Source organism: Mustela nivalis (assembly GCF_964662115.1).
Source record: "Mustela nivalis genome assembly, chromosome: 11".
Taxonomy (NCBI): Eukaryota; Metazoa; Chordata; class Mammalia; order Carnivora; family Mustelidae; genus Mustela; species Mustela nivalis.
The window spans coordinates 88,263,040-88,281,107 of record NC_139030.1 but is presented as its reverse complement, the minus strand read 5'-3'; the positions used below and the strand labels follow the sequence as shown (position 1 = coordinate 88,281,107).

The 18,068-nt window shown below is 44.8% G+C and overlaps 1 protein-coding gene and 1 long non-coding RNA gene across 5 annotated transcripts in view; both read right to left on the bottom strand.

Annotated features, from left to right (window-relative positions):
• Window positions 1-1,799: 1,799 nt before the first annotated feature.
• On the bottom strand, window positions 1,800-3,296 carry LOC309843565. Its single transcript, XR_014300216.1, has 2 exons — window positions 3,143-3,296; window positions 1,800-2,069 (listed from the first exon to the last, which is right to left on the bottom strand). It is a non-coding gene; the product is annotated as an uncharacterized lncRNA (long non-coding RNA).
• A 10,339-nt stretch (window positions 3,297-13,635) lies between these two features.
• Window positions 13,636-18,068, bottom strand: part of PECR (peroxisomal trans-2-enoyl-CoA reductase) — a 35,180-nt gene continuing 30,747 nt past the window's right edge. For all 4 annotated transcript variants that reach the window (XM_082689099.1, XM_082689098.1, XM_082689101.1 and 1 more), the window contains exon 8: window positions 13,636-14,489. In XM_082689099.1, coding sequence (XP_082545225.1) covers window positions 14,404-14,489 — 86 coding nt within the window. In that variant the 3' untranslated portion in view covers window positions 13,636-14,403. The remainder of the gene's footprint in view (window positions 14,490-18,068) is intronic.

The following is an 18,068-nucleotide window of genomic DNA, read 5'->3' as shown; positions in this document are numbered from 1 at the left end:
TGGGCACCTGATGTCCGGGGAGTAGGCAATCTCCTGGGGCACAGGGTGACTCACAGACCCATCAGCTGCTTGTTTTCAAGGCAGAACCTCTGGCCCATGTTGTCAGCCTTCTCCATGGCAGGAAGAACTCTGGTGCCTGCTTTGAAAACAACAAGTCTCCTTTAAGAATTTATTAATGATTCCTGTGAGTTACCGGTAGAGGCATCCACAGGACAGGCCAGATCAGAAAATCACATTCTTAGGCTCCAACAGCACATCGTGATTGCATTCCACAGGAAAGTGAGGCTTGCAATGACATAGTTCAAGCTGATGTCACTCATAGAGTCATTCAGCAAATATTTATTGCACCAGGTCTTGGGGATACAATGGTGAATCAGAATGTGGGCTCCATCCATGAAAACAAGGATTTTGTTTTGTTCTTGCAATATCCCAGCACCTTAAGCCATGCAGATCCAGCGTAGGGACTCTGGAAGGGAAGGACTCTAAAAGGGAATTCTGTATCATAGCATCAACGAGAGAGCAGCCACAGGGTAGGCACCTAACAAATGTGTTAAAGAAATGTGTGAAAATAGAAAAGGGGCTGTTGAGTGAGTCCAGAGTTTGCGCGAAGTTATCTTTAATTTCTGAAGAGCCCCTTTATGATCCACCCATATCCAGTAGAGAGGTAGGGGACACTGTCTTCCTTATAGAAAACAACCATCCTCTGAGACAAGCCAGTAATCCAAGCAGACCTCAGCCTCATCACTGTGAGTGCCGAAGGTGGACCGAAGTGACCGAAAAGGGACAGCTAACATGCCTCCTGTCTCTGAAGAAGTCACATCAGGGACTGAAATGACTGGCTGTCACCAAGATAAAAGTGAGCCAAGGGTCCCTATTGGGTCTCTTGTTTCCATCCCTGCAATATGTCTCACGTCTCCTCTTTGTCTTTTTCTAATATTTTATTTATTCATTTGACAGAGAGAGACCACAAGTAGGTAGAGCAACAGACAGAGAGAGGGGTGGAAGCAGGATCTCTGCTGAGCAGAGAGCCGATATGGGGCTCAATCCCAGGACCCTGAGATCATGACCTGAACCGAAGGCAGAGGCTTAACCCACTGAGCCATCCAGGCGCCCCACGTCTGCTGTTTTTCTTTGAGGAAGACCCCCCTCCGATCCCATGGGTTGGGTCTGATGATCAATGTACTCCCCGCCTCCAACCCTCAGACCTTAACCCTCATTGGAGAATGAGGGATGGGTGTGCATCCAAGATGGGCCGATTAGACACGCTTCCTGAAATTCACATCTTAAGGACAATGAGCCAACGACAGAATATGGCTGGAGTGGAGACGTGAATTATTTTCAAAACAGCATCCTGAAGAAGTCCAACAGCAATTGCTGTTTAGATGTCTGGACCTTGCCTGTTCCCGGATCTTCCAAAATCCCATTGTTCAACCTGTTGAGGTTGCCCATCATTCTGAGGCTTATTCTATCACTTGTCAACTCAATATTCTTTTTCCTTTTTTTTGCTTCAAGTCAACAAGGGTCAGAATCTGTTGCTTTCACAGCTAAATCTATACAGTCCTACTGACGAGGGTTAAGAAACAAAAAAGGAGTGATTGTGCGCAGAGAGAGAATCATGAAAGACCAGCTCTTTTTTAGACCATACACGATAGGCCAAAATTTGATGAAGTCAGGTGAGATTTTTGTCTGTTTCTTTGCTTGATTTTTCCTCCCCAAAGAGAAACAGATAAAGATCTGCCACCCAAGAATCCTTCATTGTATCACTCTGTGGTTCTCCATAAAGCAAATGACTTTCCATATTGTCATACTATTTTTATTTGGTAGAGTCTGCTGATCAATTTCACTTGCTTCCCTGCCCCCACAATGCAGACTCAGAGAAAACCTTACTGATCAGTCTTCGCTCCTTCTTCAGTGTCAAGCAACGAACATCTTGGCTCTCTCCTCAAAATTTAGTAGAGACTCTTGCAAACAACTTCGTACGTAGGACCCAGTGCAACCCACACTCTGTAATGGCAGCCGCTGATGCTCTAGTTCTCACGTGCTTGTGTGTGTGCAAGGAGTTCTGCCGTCTGGAACGGATAGAAAGGACTCCTCAAAAAGAGAGCTAGTCCGTAGGTCTGTCAAGGTCAATGCCTGGCAACTCCACTACAGGGGCTTTCTGCAGGAGGGATTTAAGAATACTAACCCACCCCCTAAAAATTCAGAAAGGTAATTGATGAGTTCAGTGACGTCTACTCCCAGACCAAAAAGGAAGAGAGAAATTATTGCACTGGTTATAAGTTTCTAGTTTCCAGGTGATCCTAAACACCTGCATTAGAATCCCTGGGGAGGCTTATGGAAACACCAGATTCCCAGGCCCTACCAGAGGCCTTTGGAATCATAAGCTCTGGGCTGGGGCCCCGGACTCTGCTATTTTACCAGGCTCCCCAGCAGGGATGGTCCTTGGTGGAGGCTGAGGAGGTACTTATGGCCCAGCAGTTAAGGGGATACTCACTGTTGGGGCAGACCCTGCACTTGTACAAACAGCCCCAAGAGTGAGCCGCCCCTCACTTTCCGGACCCTAGTCCCAACCCCACTTCCCAGGCTTGGGAATTCTGAGGCACTCGGTTATGGACTGAACTGTGTCCCCTCCAAAATTCACATGTTGAAGTCCTAATCCCTCATACCCCAGAACGTGTCCCTATTTAAAGATGGAACCTTTAAAGGGATCACTGAGGTCAAAGAGGTCATCAATCCGACGTGACGGGCCTCCTTATAAGAAGAGGAGATTGGGATGCAGAGACGGAGGGAAGACCAGGTGAAGACACAGACAGAAGGCCGCCATCCACAAGCCAAGGCGAGGCCTCGGGATGAAATCAGCCCTGCTGGCACCTGGGCCTCACAGCTTCCAGAACCGTGAGAAAGTACACCTCTGCTGCTTCACCCACCGAGTGCATGGCGACTGTGAGGGCAGCTCTGGCAAACTGACCCACAGAGGACACCAGAGAACCACCGGCAGGTTCCCAGCAGGGGCTCTGGCGTCACAGCGCGCCCGTGTGGCTGCGGTCAGGATGAGGTGAAATACTACCCCGCAGGCTTACGGAAAACAGGAAGTGCTCCCTGAACTTCAGCTACAATTACTGATGTTAAAAAATATACATACCTTTGGGTGCCTGAGTGGTTCAGTGGGTTCAGCATCTGCCTTCCCCTCAGGTCATGATCCTGGGGTCCTTGGGGTCCTGGGATCAAGTCTGGCATCGGGCTTCCTCCTCAGCCGGGAAGTCGCTCCTCCCCCTTCCCTTGAGCCTCTCTCCTGCTCATGCGCACTCGCATTATGCATATATAATCACCTAGATGGCCCAGTCGGTTAAGCATCAGCCTTTGGTCATGATCCCGGGGTCCTGGGATGGAGTCCCACGTCAGGCTCCCTGCTCAGCGGGGCATCCACTTCTCCCTCTCCCTCTGCTGCTCCCCCTGCTGGTGTTCTTTTGCTCGCTCACAAGTGCGTGCTCTCTCTCTCTCCTTCTCTCAAATAAATAAATAAAATCTTTAAAAAATAAATACATACGTATTTTTTTAAAAGATTTTATTTATTTATTTGACAGAGAGAAATTACAAGTACACTGGGAGGCAGGCAGAGAGAGAGAGGGAAGCAGGCTCCCTGCTGAGCAGAGAATCCAATGCGGGACTCGATCCCAGGACCCCGAGATCATGACCTGAGCCGAAGGCAGCGGCTTAACCCACCGAGCCACCCAGGCGCCCAATATGTATTTTTTAAATACATAATTTAATCAGATTCTACTCCTTCCCCTTACACAGCCAACTGTGACCACCTAAAACTATTCAATTTAACAAATCCTCATTGAATGTCTACTTTATAAGCATGGCACTGTGCTAAACCTCTTGCGGAATACAAGGATGAAAAATAAGCAGCACTCGTCCCCAGAACATTACTCAGAACACATCTACCCACAACAAAAATTGCAGAATTATGATGCTGAAATCCTCTCTATTCCCCTGTGCCCCAAGGTGCTCAAACTTTTGGTTGCTCACATTTTTCACATAGAACTATTGTAACCAGACTCATCGAGCTAACTGTACTTTTCCCACAATGTTCCCATTCTAATTTTAATCCTCTAACTCTACTGGGACACACTGTTTAGACATCCAGGCTCAATCCTCACCTCTTCAGGGAAGAAACGGTTTTGCTCTTCCAGAAGACCCTCCCCTATAACCCCAACTGCTCTACAGCCTGCCAAGTCTCCCCAGTATAGCCAACTAAAATTAAACATCAGCCTGGATCCATTAGTTATACCACACTTGCTCCTGATGTGATTAAACTCTACTCAACAAACACGTATTAAGCACTCGCTACATGCAAGGTGACACGAAGACACTAAACAGGAGAAACCATTCATCCTAACTGCTATATTGGAGAATACATGAGCACCGTCGTTGACTGAGAAAGGCCCCCAAAAGTTTGCTCCAACTTTAAGCCAGATCCCACCAATCTGAGTGTTCATAAAGAACCAAATTTATGACAATGGGTTTTTAGTTTTCCATTCAATTGTATTACTTCTTTCTCCATAACACTCACAGAGATACAGAAACAGGCCAGAATCCCACAATTTTTCCTTGCAAGGTGTACCCAAGCGGGAAGTACCAGGTAAACCTCCCCATGAAGATTTCAGGTATCCGCTCCTCTAGTGCTCCATGCTGCCACCTAGTGCCTAGCCCTCGTAAGGAATCCTAGTTTCTTGGGAGATGGACTAAGGATCTGAAATGGGTTCCAAAGCTTGCTTTCTCTACACCACGTATTCAGACTTAGATCTCAAAGGACCATCTCAATATTCAAATGCGAGGCTTCAACGGTCTCTAACCAAACTCTAAACCTGCTAGGGCACTACTGAACGGGCCAGGGGCAATACGTCCCCTTTTCTTATCAGCATGTGCCACACGTGATTGATTTTTTGGGGATGTTTGTTTCATTCGATCGGATTATTGCTACTCGATTTATTAGATTGATTTACTATCTTATATAGAGGAAGTAATTGAAATCAGTGACTGAAACGGAAGCGTCTATGTTTTCCAATTTTATTATTTATTTTGCTTTTTATCTACTTGGAATAAAAAGTACTTCCATAAGGTGGTGGGGATATGGACATGGGGGAGGGTATGTGTTATGATGAGTACTGTGAAATGTGTAAACCTGGTGAGTCACAGACCTGTACCCCTAGAGATAAAAACACATTATATGTTTATTTTAAAATTTAAAATTAAAATTAAAAAAAGTACTTCCAAATCTATCGTGGAAACAACTTGACATAAGGTGGGAGCAAAACTCCCCAGAAAAAGAACAGTCCTTGGTGAAATGTGTCGATGGGCCACTTTCGCTGTGTAAAAATTCCCTCTGATGAATGGCCTAGAACTATGTTGTTCTGCATACTAATGGGGGGGGGGGGCAAGAGTTGGTGTGGGGACCAAGGACTGGAGAGAAACCAGAAGGAAGAAGAAGCAGGAAGGAGGGAGGAATGTAGCAGAAGGGCACCTTGCTGTGAGCTGTGTGTGAAGGAAGGTGGCAGTGAATCCTTCCAGAATAGGACAGCACCGCACGCCAGGACTCAGACAGGAAAGAGTGAGACTCTTAAACTGATGGATGCTTACTTTCTACTTGACCAAAGCTGAGGTCCCTTTGAATATGTTATGAGTGCCCTTCTCAAAGGCTTTGTGAAGTTGGCCAGCTTAGGCCTGTAAGCGCCACTCCCCCTCTCCTTGCTGAGCCCCACAAGGGTCTTTTCTCCATTAGCTCTGTCTGGGCGGTTTTCAGTACAGAGAGGCCTTTGTCCCCCAGGTAGGGATTTGACACGGAGCCACCGTCCTTGTCCCTCACGTCTTCCCTATGTGCCCCATAAGAAGGCGAGGTCTCCTGTTTTTTGTCCATAGGCATAGAATTCTGTTCCCCAGGGGAGGCAGTCCCATCCATATTAAATTTATGAAAAATAGAAGCTACAGGGCAGTGAACTTCCAAAACATTACAGTAAGTGAAAAACAGCTGGACAGGAAAGGTCACCTACCCTATGATTCATTTACGTGACATATCCAAAATAGGTCAACCCAAAAAGACAGCTCATCTGGGTGCCAGGGCTGGGAGGAGAGGAAATGGGGGGCAACCGATTGTTGGATATGGAGCTTCCTTTTGGGAATGTTTTTAACTTGACAGAGGTGGTGGATGCACAACACTGGGAATGTACTCAATGCCACTGAATTTACTAAAAACTGTTCATCTTATGGTATGCCAAATTTGCCCGAATTTTTAAAAATGGGTTAGGGGCTCCTGGGTGGCACAGTCGGTTAAAGCCTCTGCCTTCATCTCAGGTCATGATCCCAGGGTCTTGGGATGAGCCCCGAGTTGGGGGGGTCTCTTCTCAGCAGGGAGCCTGCTTCCTGCTCTCTCTCTGCCTGCCTCTGCCTACTTGTGATCTCTGTCTGTCAAATAAATAAATAATATATTTTTTAAATGGGTTAAAAAGACCTCTTCCCGGGGCGCCTGCATGTCTCAGTGGGTTAAACCTCTGCCTTCAGCTCAGGTCATGATCTCAGGGTCTTGGAATGGAGCCCTGCATCGGGCTCTCTGCTACGCAGAGAGCCTGCTTCTCTCTCTCTCTCTCTCTACCTGCCTCTCTGCCTACGGGTGATCTATCGAATAAATACTATAAAATCTTTTTTAAAAGAAAATAAAATAATAGGATGAAGGTAGCTTCGTGGTAATTTAAGAAGGATCAGGCTGCTGAGTTAGGTCAACAAAGGCAAATGATTTAGAATAGGCAGAAAGTGTCATAAACACTCCCTACCTCCTGGAGGCTGGCATTTGGGTTTGCATGTCTAAAGACTCAAACTTGGGGCTCCTACATGGTTCAATCCATTAAGCTTCTGTCTTCAGCTCAGGTCATGACCCCAGGGTCCTGGGATTGAGCCCTGGTCAGGCTCACTGCTCAGTGGACAGCCTGTTTCTCCCTTTCCCTCTGCCTGCCGCACCTGCTTGTGCTCTGTCAAATAAATAAATAAAATCTTTTTAAAAAGATAATAATAATAAATAAATAAATAAAAATAAAAACTCGATCTTATTATTGCTCTCTCCAAAGTTCTCAGAACTCAGGGATACTGGTTCACGCTCATAAACCCACTGGGAATTAAAGCATGTGGTCTAGGCTGACACAAAAGTCTCACAGTGGCTCGACATTCTGAGGTGCCAGAGCAGCCCATTATTTCCGCTTAGGCAAAACTGCACAGAAAATCAGATATCTTAGATTCTTTTTTGCACATGGACTTGGAGGGAAGGGAGTTGGTTTAACGAATTCAGTTCTGAAAGTCTGATGCACCCTTTTCCACAGCCGATGTGTACACACTGAGCCAAGCAAATGTTTGTAACCTGTGAGTGGGGTGTGTGTCTTATGACCAGTTTCTACACTGGATGATGGATCACTCTCCCACTTTGGAGGGCTGCATGTTTTCTGCTCACATTTGTATTTTAAACCAAATTAAAATGAATTATTGCTGTGAAATGACAGGGAATTTTGGAATTTACTCTAAGATACTTAGCAATCAAGTAGGGGAGATAAACAAGTTTGGAAAAACATACATCATAATTAAATCTGGGGAGGCACCTGGGTGGCTCAGTGGGTTAAGCCGTTGCCTTCAGCTGAGTTCATGATCTCAGGGTCCTGGGATCGAGTCCCGCATCGGGCTCTCTACTCAGCAGGGAGCCTGCTTCCTCCTCTCTCTCTCTCTGCCTGCCTCTCTGCCTACTTGTCATCTCTCTCTGTCAAATATATAAATAAGTCATCTCTCTCTGTCAAATATATAAATAAAATATTTAAAAAAAATTAAATCTGGGTAATGGATATTATGATACTCTTCTCTCTAGTGAATGTTGGAATGGTTCCATTAACAAAAATGTTTGTGTTATCTCTCGATGCCTTGGTGAGAGTCTGTCTCTCTCAGGATATCACATTGGTCACCGGCTCTACAGTTAGACTCTTTCAGCTCAAATCCCACTTCTGCATTCAGTAGGTAAGATCTGGAGCAAGGCATTGGGCCTGTTTGTGCAGGTTTCCCCAACTACAAATGCTGCTAGTGATGAAACCTACCGCATGTGGTCTTTGTAAGGGTAAGATGACATCATGCATGGAAAGTGTTTGGCACTATCTGGCATGTCGTAATCACTCAATAAATGATAGTTCTCATTACCTATGGCGTATTGGTTCTATAGCTCTGTGGGCAGTATGTTTCTGCTCTCCAATTTGAACTCCCAAGCCAACACAAATCCCATTTCTATCCACACATGCTTTGCTTGCTCAACAAAATATTCTCTTCTGTGTCTTACTGAAATCCTCTCCATTTTATTCCTCCAAGTAAAATAGTAAGAACTAATGAGGATCCAATGAAGGCATCCATCCTCCACAATTCCCCAATCTCCATCCCAACAACACAGAAGAGAAGGGTTGCTCCTTCTCCCTCCCCACCACGGTCAGTCCCACCAACCCCCAATCCAGACTCAATGCCTCACTTGGAAATCTTCCCAGGGGGAAGAAATAGACGAGTCTTCTGTTTTCAGCTCATCTGAAAACAAGAAGCTAAAGAAATTTAACAAAATCAGCTTTGGTACATACAGCCTTTACTTTAGAGGCTAAAATGAAAGGGTAAGAAATTCTGACAATTACTCCAAATCACCTAATCACCTATAGAAATGACCATATTATTTTTTTTAAAGAAATCTTTATTACCTGAGTTTATGGTAATTATTAGTATCTGAAAAAAGGTAATTCTGTTGGGTTATACTTAAACTACAAATTCTAACTATATTTGTGACTCAGTCTATACAGATGAAAACAAGCTTCATGGTCCAAATAGTCAAGAAAACCAAGGAATATTGGTTTTGCTTTGACTATTTGAGTTTTTCCAAATTTATCAATTGGATATAATTTCCCCACTCAAGTGTATGAACTCAACTATATCAATGTCACTGGAATAACTGGACCATTGTCCCTTTCCTGCAGCTCTACATCTTTACCTAACTGGTTTGTGCTGGGCCTGACTAACTGGTCATGCTAACCAACCAGGATGGGAGGCTGGCCAGAATTTCGTGTTGTGCCCAGTGCCTGCAGGACAGAATTCAGGTTAAGAGGCAATAATTTTATACCACCAAATACATATGCTCCTTGGAACCTGGTCTTTTCCTCTCTCTGCCACACCCATGTACCCCCAAGAACCATTGGATGTAACTGCAAACTCTCTCCTGTTTCTCCCCTTTCTTTACAACCAACTAATTCTTCACCATGTTACCCACTATCCAAGTAATGAATGAGACCATTTTTATTTTGCAATTTTTTTTTATTTGAGGAATTTCCAAACTTACCCAAATGTAGAGATAAGAATAGAATTAACCAATATATAATTATCTGTCAGTGGCCTAAACAATTACTATCATGCTTCCAATCTCGTTTCACTTCCTCCCATCCCCTACCCCACTTTTCTTTAAACTGGAGTATTTGAAACCAAATCCCAAATACCGTTTCTTTCCTAATAGGGAAGGACATTAAAAAAAAAAAAAAAAAAGTAACTGCCCCGTTATTATCACATCGAATGACAAGTATCTCTTGCATAACATAGGCTAATATCCAGTCCATATTCTAACCTCGCAATTGTCTCAAAGCCGTGACAAGAGTCAGTGGTAGAAGCTGGAATTGGAAACCAGGCAGTTGGACGCCAGCAGAGACTAAGAGCCCTAACTCATGGAAGGAGAGAGCCCACGGAGCGCTCTGCAGGAACGGGCAGGAAAGGGCAGAATAAACAGGGGGAGAGGATGTAAGGGTGCCTGTGAGCAGACAGGTTGTTGTTAACGTCTGCAAAGTGGCGTCAATCAGGAGAGAACGGACAAGCTCCAGAAGACCAAGTTTGGAGGCTGCAGATGGTAAAGAGGGATAGGCGGGCTCGCTTGATGAGAGGAGTAAGAACACACCCCGCGATGCAGCCCCCATGCGGACTGCGTTAGGACTTGCAGTCCAAAGGATCTGACTCCCACCAGGGCAGAGGGCAGACATGCCTCTGGTCCACGCCCAGCTGAGAAAACTGGGCGGCGGCGCGGCTTGGGGCAGAGCAGACACGAACCGACAGGGGGCGCTGGTTACCAAGCAAATCAGAGCATTGCCCGCGGGATTCCAAACATCCCTTTGGATAAGCAGAAATTTCGAGATTCCTTGGGATAATTGTCATAAAACAAGTGCTGGATGTTCACCCGCTTTTACTCGAATACACTTTTCTGGATTATGGTTTCAAATCTTCCTGCCAGTTGATCAAATTTCAACACTTCAGGGCAAACGGCCAAGGAAGAATTCTTGAGAGGTTTTTGGTCCAAAAAAGGTGATTTTATACAGTAGGGGGACAGGCTCCGTAGGCCGATGAGCTGCACCTGAGTGTGGGGGTGACTGACTATATGTTTTACGTTTGTGGAGGGCGGGGAGGTAGAGATAACAGGTTTCTAAGGAATTTCTGTATGCGCAAAGCAGGGTCTTACAGGACTGTGAAGATCTAGGTATCATCAAGATAACGTTGCTTCTAGTCTTTAACGAATATCCCTGGACTGCAAGCTCTAAGTTTCATTTAAAAAACATCTTTCTTTCCTTTGTCCTCCTCATCAAAATGAAACCCTTGTAAAGGAGGAGTGCAGAAGAAATACTAGAAGACACTGGAGCTCAAGTGGAAACTTTGCAGGCAAGTCTTGGCTTCCCAAGAAGGCCCTGTCCAGAGAGGCTCCTGTTCCACAATTTACCACAAGGTGACACTTTTTTGAGCCAAGCTTTGGGGTAGTGTTGAAAATTAAAGGGGCTGATTGTCACGGGATATAGGCATGTGGCAGCTTCAAAATGCACCCCTTAGGCCGTGGGCAACAGTTAATTGCCATCTCGGCCCTAGTAGATTAGTAGTTCCTCTTTATATCTGCTTTTCCCTTACTGGCTTTTTCAGTAAGCACTGTGCCTAATGTGAGGCTCGAACCCACCACTCTGAGATCAAGAGTTTTGTGCTCTATCAACTCAATGCCCCTATTCCATTATTCATTACAGTTCTCCTTACTTCCTAATAGCCAATCTCTCATCGCTCCCATCCCCTGTGGTAGCTCATAGTGCGAGATACTGAATCCAGGTGAGAGTTTACCATTCCTGCTCGCAGGGACTCAGACACCAGTCTCCTGGGGCTTATACAAAGACTGATCCACAGGCACAGAATCCCACGCATCAGCATCCAATCAGGTGACCCACTTCCCAGGAAAATGTGTGAGACTGGGTCCCTGACCTTGAAACCATCAGTCATTGCACACAAAGTGCTTCTAGAAGGAGCCAGCTCCACAGAGGACTAGAACAAGCAATGCACAGCCTAAGTGCCAGCAACCTTCTGAAAGGTTGGAGTACCATCTGTCAGGACGCCTTTCCCCAAAGGCTTTGGGAACATTTCTGGGAACCAGTGAGTGGAAGAGGGAGTGGTCCTATTTACCAACACTTCCAAAGCTCCACCGTGGGACCTGGTACTTCCCATCCATTTCTGAATCTTGTAGCATTGGAAGTCCTGGTTCCAAAGGAAGGCATTCTTGCCAACTATGAACTATGGCTGAGTTCAGGGACCATTGGCCTGCCTTTGTGCAGGCACGAGCTGATGAAAAAAGGAGTATCCCTGGCCAGCAGGAGGAGCAGAGCTACTCCTAGACAGTGAGGACAAGAGTGACCATGTGGAACCCAGGTCATCTACCAAGTGTCTCCTGGTACCCCCAGGCCCCACCGTGGTGTGAATGTGCACATGCAGCAAACCTTCCCTCTGCCTCTTGCTCACTCCTGTCTTTGTCCCTCTTTCAGGGGTGTCACACTTGCTCCACGGTCTGAAGGTCACCGCAGTCTTCCGGGGCTCCCCGCCTCTGCAGGCATATCCCCCACGTCTCATGCACATCTCATTCTGTCTTGGCACCTGCTTCCCAGAGGACCTGAACAAACATAAGCCATGAACGAAAGGAGCAGCATGTGGATGGGGGAGAATGTCCACTCTTTTAACGCAATTAACAGAGTTGTTTTTTCCTCTTGATATCTTTTTCTTCCTGGTATATGCCTTTAGCACCACGACCTTACCTTTTATGGCACTTCGAGCACTTAGGGAGGCTTAAATTTCTATGTGGCTTGATTAATGTTTCTCTCTCTCTCTTACTCTTGTAAGCTCTGTTGGGGGGCAAGGTCAGGGTGGTTTTGTTATTGTTGTTGTTTTGTTTTGCTTTCAGAATTGCACACCCAATTCTTTTTTTTTTTTTTTTAATTTTATTTATTTGACAGACAGAGATCACAAGTAGGCAGAGCGGCAGGCAGAGAGAGGGGGAAACAGGCTCCCTGCTGAACAAAGCGCTCGATCCCAAGACCCTGAGATCATGACTGGAGCCAAAGGCAGAGGCTTTAACCCACTGAGCCACCCAGGTGCCCCTGCACACCCAATTCTTAACATGATGCTGAGCACACAGGGGCTTAAAATTATTGAATGACTAAACTTATTCAGGAATATTCAGTCTATAACAAAATTTACTAAGTGTAGTAGCAAGAGAACATTATTGAGAGGACACTATCATGAAATGTACAGAAGTCCTGGGGAGTAGACTTATGATCCTAGAACATAGATAATGGTCAGCTGTCCAATCATTAAGCTAACAAGAAGATCTAATGAGGAGTGGTAGTTACGTCTCATGCTATGTAGAGTGGTCTCCATGCCTTACGTAGAAATAAACATGCAACAGCATCATGGAGAATTGTGGAGTTGTTTTTGGTTATGGGCATGAGGAAATTTGAAAAGGAAGCCCTCCCTGCCTCTTTGTCTTCCACACCAACCAATGTTAGGATTAACCTGTGGCTTGAATGCTTAGCAACTATGATATTATCGCGTCCAGAAGGCCATTTTCAAGTGTTTTCTAGAAGGAAAAGATTTCTGATCTTTCACTCTGAATAGCACGGACACAAAATGTACAGTTGTGTGTGTCCTCTCAGGGGCGACTCTGCACTTGGGCTCATCCATTAGAGAGCATCTCTTTCATGCTACCCCTCCCCTTCCAGGCATCTAGTTAGCCTCACCCTGGTCCTGGCCCCATGTGGGAGCCTCATAAAATGGCAGATTTGTGGGTCCCTTCCCGGGGCATGGAAAATTACATATAGCTGTCAGCAACTTAACGATGGTTTGAAGAGATTTTTCAACTTCACTGTGGTGTGAAAGCGGAAAGACTTTCAGCAGGAATTGCAGACCATTCTGCACCCATACACCGTTCTGGTTTTCACTTTCAGCACAGTATTCACTAAATTACATGAGATATTCAACGCTTTAGTGTAACGTAGGCTTTGTGTGAGATGATCTTGACCAACTGTTGGCTAACATAAGTGTTCTGGGCATGTTGAAGGGAGACGAGGCTAAGTGACTGATTTTCAATAAGCTGGGTGCATTAAATGCATTTTTGGCTTAATGATATTATCAACTAACAATGGGGTTATCAGGACATGACCCCTTTTTAAGCCAAGGAAGATCTGTACTTTGCACTGAGAAGAAAGAAAAGAAAATATCTACTTGACTTCAAGAGGGAATAAGTCAATTAAAAGATGTTTAATTAATACAAAAAATGAATGTACGTAATTCATAAAAGGCATTTCAGAAGTTGGGATCATTGCCCAAAAAAGTCAAGTGAAGGTAGGATAGTGAACCCTAATTTGCATAACATTTCATTTAAAATTCTTGTTTTGCATACAAAAAGAGAAACATGAAGAAAAGGGAATACTTTAGATTGGAAATCAAGGCACAAATCAAATACTTCCAAGAAATGCTGCACATGACTTTACTTATTTCTGACTCAAGAGGCTTTATGCAAATCTAACTTCATGAACAAAACAAATCATCCATCGGTACTTATCATAAAGCTTTATGGCTCCAAAAGCATGATACCCACCATGAGACATGAATCACTGTCTATCTCTAGTGTTAAGAAACATCCAGAGGCCAGCTTTACTGCCCACCTTTTCAACCAAATATTAAAACCTTCTTTGGGAGATCATGATACCTCTATTATTAATTTGAAATGATTTCATTGTTCAATTAGCTTGCTTAGAAATGAAAGGCATCATCATAAAGTATGTTAAGCCCCATTCCTAAAACAGAAATCTTTAATCACAGGCTAAACAGTGTTGTTTGGGGCTTAAACATGCATTATTTCAAGAACAGTTTCTGCATAGGCATGACTGATAACATTAAAAGGCAGAAAGTGATAGTTCCCTTCATATTATCAGCTCCTGGAAAGTACCAAAGTGCATTCTTGAGATATTAAGGCATTTGGAGACAAAAGACACGTGTAGTTTCCTTAGCTTAGAGCTTGCTTTTACTCTTGAAATCCTCCTTCATCTGTTTGACGACAGAAAGGTCCCCTGCTCCGTCAGGCCAGTTGTCGTGGTCTGGTGAGTAAGCGGAAAAGCTCACGTCAAGCGTAAATCTATTAACCTCCTTCATCATCTTAGTTTCCAGCAGACTCCCTTCTTATTTTCCCTGGTTCAACCCTTTTCTTTTCTCAGCAAGAAAAAAGAAATCATTAGGACAACTGGCAAAGGTCCTGAGAAAATCCTGGTTTGGAATCCCAGCCCTGCCAGGTACCAGCATTTCCAAATTTGGAGAGGTTCCTCCTCCTGAGCCTGTTTTCCTGGGGCGGGGGCGGGGGCGGGGGGGGGGGGCGGTGGTTGCTAACAACATCTGCTCTTCTAAAGTTGTGAAAATTAAATGTGACGGCCTATGCAGAGTGCTCGGCGCACCGCAGCCGTTCCACACGTACTATTTCCTTAGGAACCAGGATGACTTTAAAGCCGTGTACTTACTTTGTACCGGGCACACACAGCTGCCTGTCCAGCATCCAGTCCCTCATCCTCTCTTTCCAAGAGCCTCCACCTGCACTGGGGAAATCCATGAGTTTCTGGGGAAGTGGCCCCACTTTGATCTCCAACTGAGCTAAGTCATGCCTCTGGCTACTGGTTGGGGAGAGCTAAACACGTCAGCTGGTCCAAAACGGAGCAGGTCTGAGAATTCTGCTAGAAATGCTATAAAATGTCATTCCCCTCTCTTCTCTCTGTCCAGCAGGCTGGGGAAAAAGAAGCATGGGGCTTTCAGAGGACAGGCAGCTGTTCTGCAACCAGGAGAGTCTGTCTTTTTTTTTTTTTTCAATTTATTTATTTTCAGAAGAACTATTCATTATTTTTTCACCACACCCAGTGCTCCATGCAATCCATGCCCTCTATAATACCCACCACCTAGTACCCCAACCTCCCACCCCCCCGCCATTTCAAACCCCTCAGATTGTTTTTCAGAGTGCATAGTCTCTCGTGATTCACCTCCCCTTTCAATTTACCCCAACTCCCTTCTCCTCTCTAACACCCCTTGTCCTCCATAATATTTGTTATGCTCCACAAGTAAGTGAAACCATATGATAATTGACTCTCTCTGCTTGACTTATTTCACTCAGCATAATCTCTTCCAGTCCCGTCCATGTTGCTACAAAAGTTGGGTACTCATCCTTTCTGATGAAGGCATAATACTCCATAGTGTATATGGACCACATCTTCCTTATCCATTCATCCGTTGAAGGGCATCTTGATTCTTTCCATAGTTTGGCGACCATGGCCATTGCTGCTATAAACATTGGGGTACAGATGGCCCTTCTTTTCACGACATTTGTATCCCTGGGGTAAATACCCAGGAGTGCAATTGCAGGGTCATAGGGAAGCTCTATTTTTAATTTCTTGAGGAATCTCCACACTGTTCTCCAAAGAGGCTGCACCAACTTGCATTCCCACCAACAGTGTAAGAGGGTTCCCCTTTAGGAGAGTCCGTCTTAAGAGAAAGCCAACACAGAGGGAAAAGAAAAAAAAAAAACATTGCCCCCGAAGAGCTCAATGAGCGGATAATTTAAGTCTAGCAGACCGTTCAGTTACGGGCCAATAAATGCCTTTCCTGCTCAGGCCAGTTTGAGTTACAGCTAAAAACATGCTATCTGACGCAAGGCTTTAAATGTGCATTATCTAATTTAACCCTTCCAACCGTTTACGCAATAAATGCTCTAAGTGAGCCCGCTTTACAGAAAGGAAAATAGATGCCTACAGATATTAATTTTCCCAGGACTTGTCACTCCTGGGCTGGCAATCTTCAAGAAAACATGGGACGAAAGGCTCAGTATTCCCACTCATGGTGGGGTGGGGGCAGAAGTATATTCTTTTTTTTTTTTTTTTTAAGATTTTGTTTATTTGTCAGAGAGAGGGAGCACAAGCAGGGGGAGCATCAAGCAGATCAGGCAGAGGGAGAGGCAGACTCCCCGCTGTGCAGGGAGCCCGATGTGAGACTCCATCCCAGGACCCTGGGATCATGACTTGAGCTGAAGGCAGCTGCTTAACCAACTGAGCCCCCCAGGCATCCCTAGGTGGTGGAGGGAGAATATTCTTGAAAAACTGCTGTAACTGAATTCACCAAAAACTTAAAAAAAAAAAAAAATCTCTACACTAATAAATACAGTGTTTGAGGTGCTTGGGTGGCTCAGTCGGGTGAGTGTCCGACTCTTGATTTTGGCTCAGGTCATGATCTCAGGGTCCTGAAATGGAGCCCAGCGTTGGGCTCAGCAGGGAGTCTGCTTGGAGATTCTCCCTCTCCCTTCCCCCTGCTCACTCTCTCTAGTATAAATAAATAAAATCTTAAAAAAAAAATACAGTATTGGAATTAATAAGGAAAATCTTTCACTGGTGGCCTGGAGAAGCCGCTATCTGGAGTTCCTTTCCCTTTCTAGATGGAATCGACAAATACTCTCAGCACCGCCGGGGAGGGAAATGGCCACTTTAACTATCTGAAAATGGTATTGTACAGCATGGAGGCGTTTCTGTCTTTCTAACCAGGTGCCTTAAAACCATCGTATCTGGGGCACCTGGTTGGCTCAGTAGGTTAAAGCCTCTGCCTTTGACTCGGGTCATGATCCCAGGGTCCTGGGATCGAGCCTGCCATTGGGCTCTCTGCTCAGTGGGGAGCCTGCTTCCCTCTCTCTCTCTCTCAGCCTGCCTCTCTGCTTACTTGTGATCTCTATCAAATAAATAGATAAAATTTAAAACAAAAACGAAAACCACGATATCTTCTGCACATCACCACATTGATGTTACTTGTAAATACTAGTAAAGAAATCTAGATAGGAGGGGGAAATAATAATATTGAAGTCCTATACGTATCATTTATTAATGCAAAGAAAGTCTGAAGCCTGGAGTAGACTGTTAGTACACAAAAGAGTAGGGTGAACATCGGTCCCTGATATGAAACTGAAATACACATGCAGGAGTCTGGAGTGGCCCAGTTGGTTAAGTGTCCAACCCTTGGTTTCAGCTCAGGTCTGATCTCAGGGTCGTGAGATGGAGCCCTGCTTTGGACTCCATGCTCAGCAAAGAGTCTGCTTGAGATTCTCTCTCCCTGTCCTTCTGCCTGCCCCTTCTCCCATGTTCTCTCTCTCACTGAAATAAATAAATAAATAAATAACTCTTAAAAAAAAAACAAAAACACGTGCATTACCTCAACCACATTTTAATATGCTGGTAGCCACTTAACACTCTTCAATAACAGTGTGAATACCTTTGAATTTTATATTTGTGTGCAATGTCTATATTTGGCTGAGACTCATGAAATTATTGGTTTTGTATATTAAAAATGGTTGAAGAATGTATTCACAGACGACACTACAGACAAAGGGCTGATATCCAAGATCTATAAAGAACTCCTCAAACTCAACATACACAAAACAGATAATCACGTCAAAAAATGGGCAGAAGACATGAATAGACACTTCTCCAAAGAAGACATACAAATGACTAATAGACGCATGAAAAAATGTTCATTGTCATTAGCCATCAGGGAGATTCAAATCAAAACCACATGGAGATGCCACCTTACACCAGTCAGAATGACAAAAATTAATAAGACCGGAAACAACAACTGTTAGAGAGGATGTGGAGAAAGGGGAA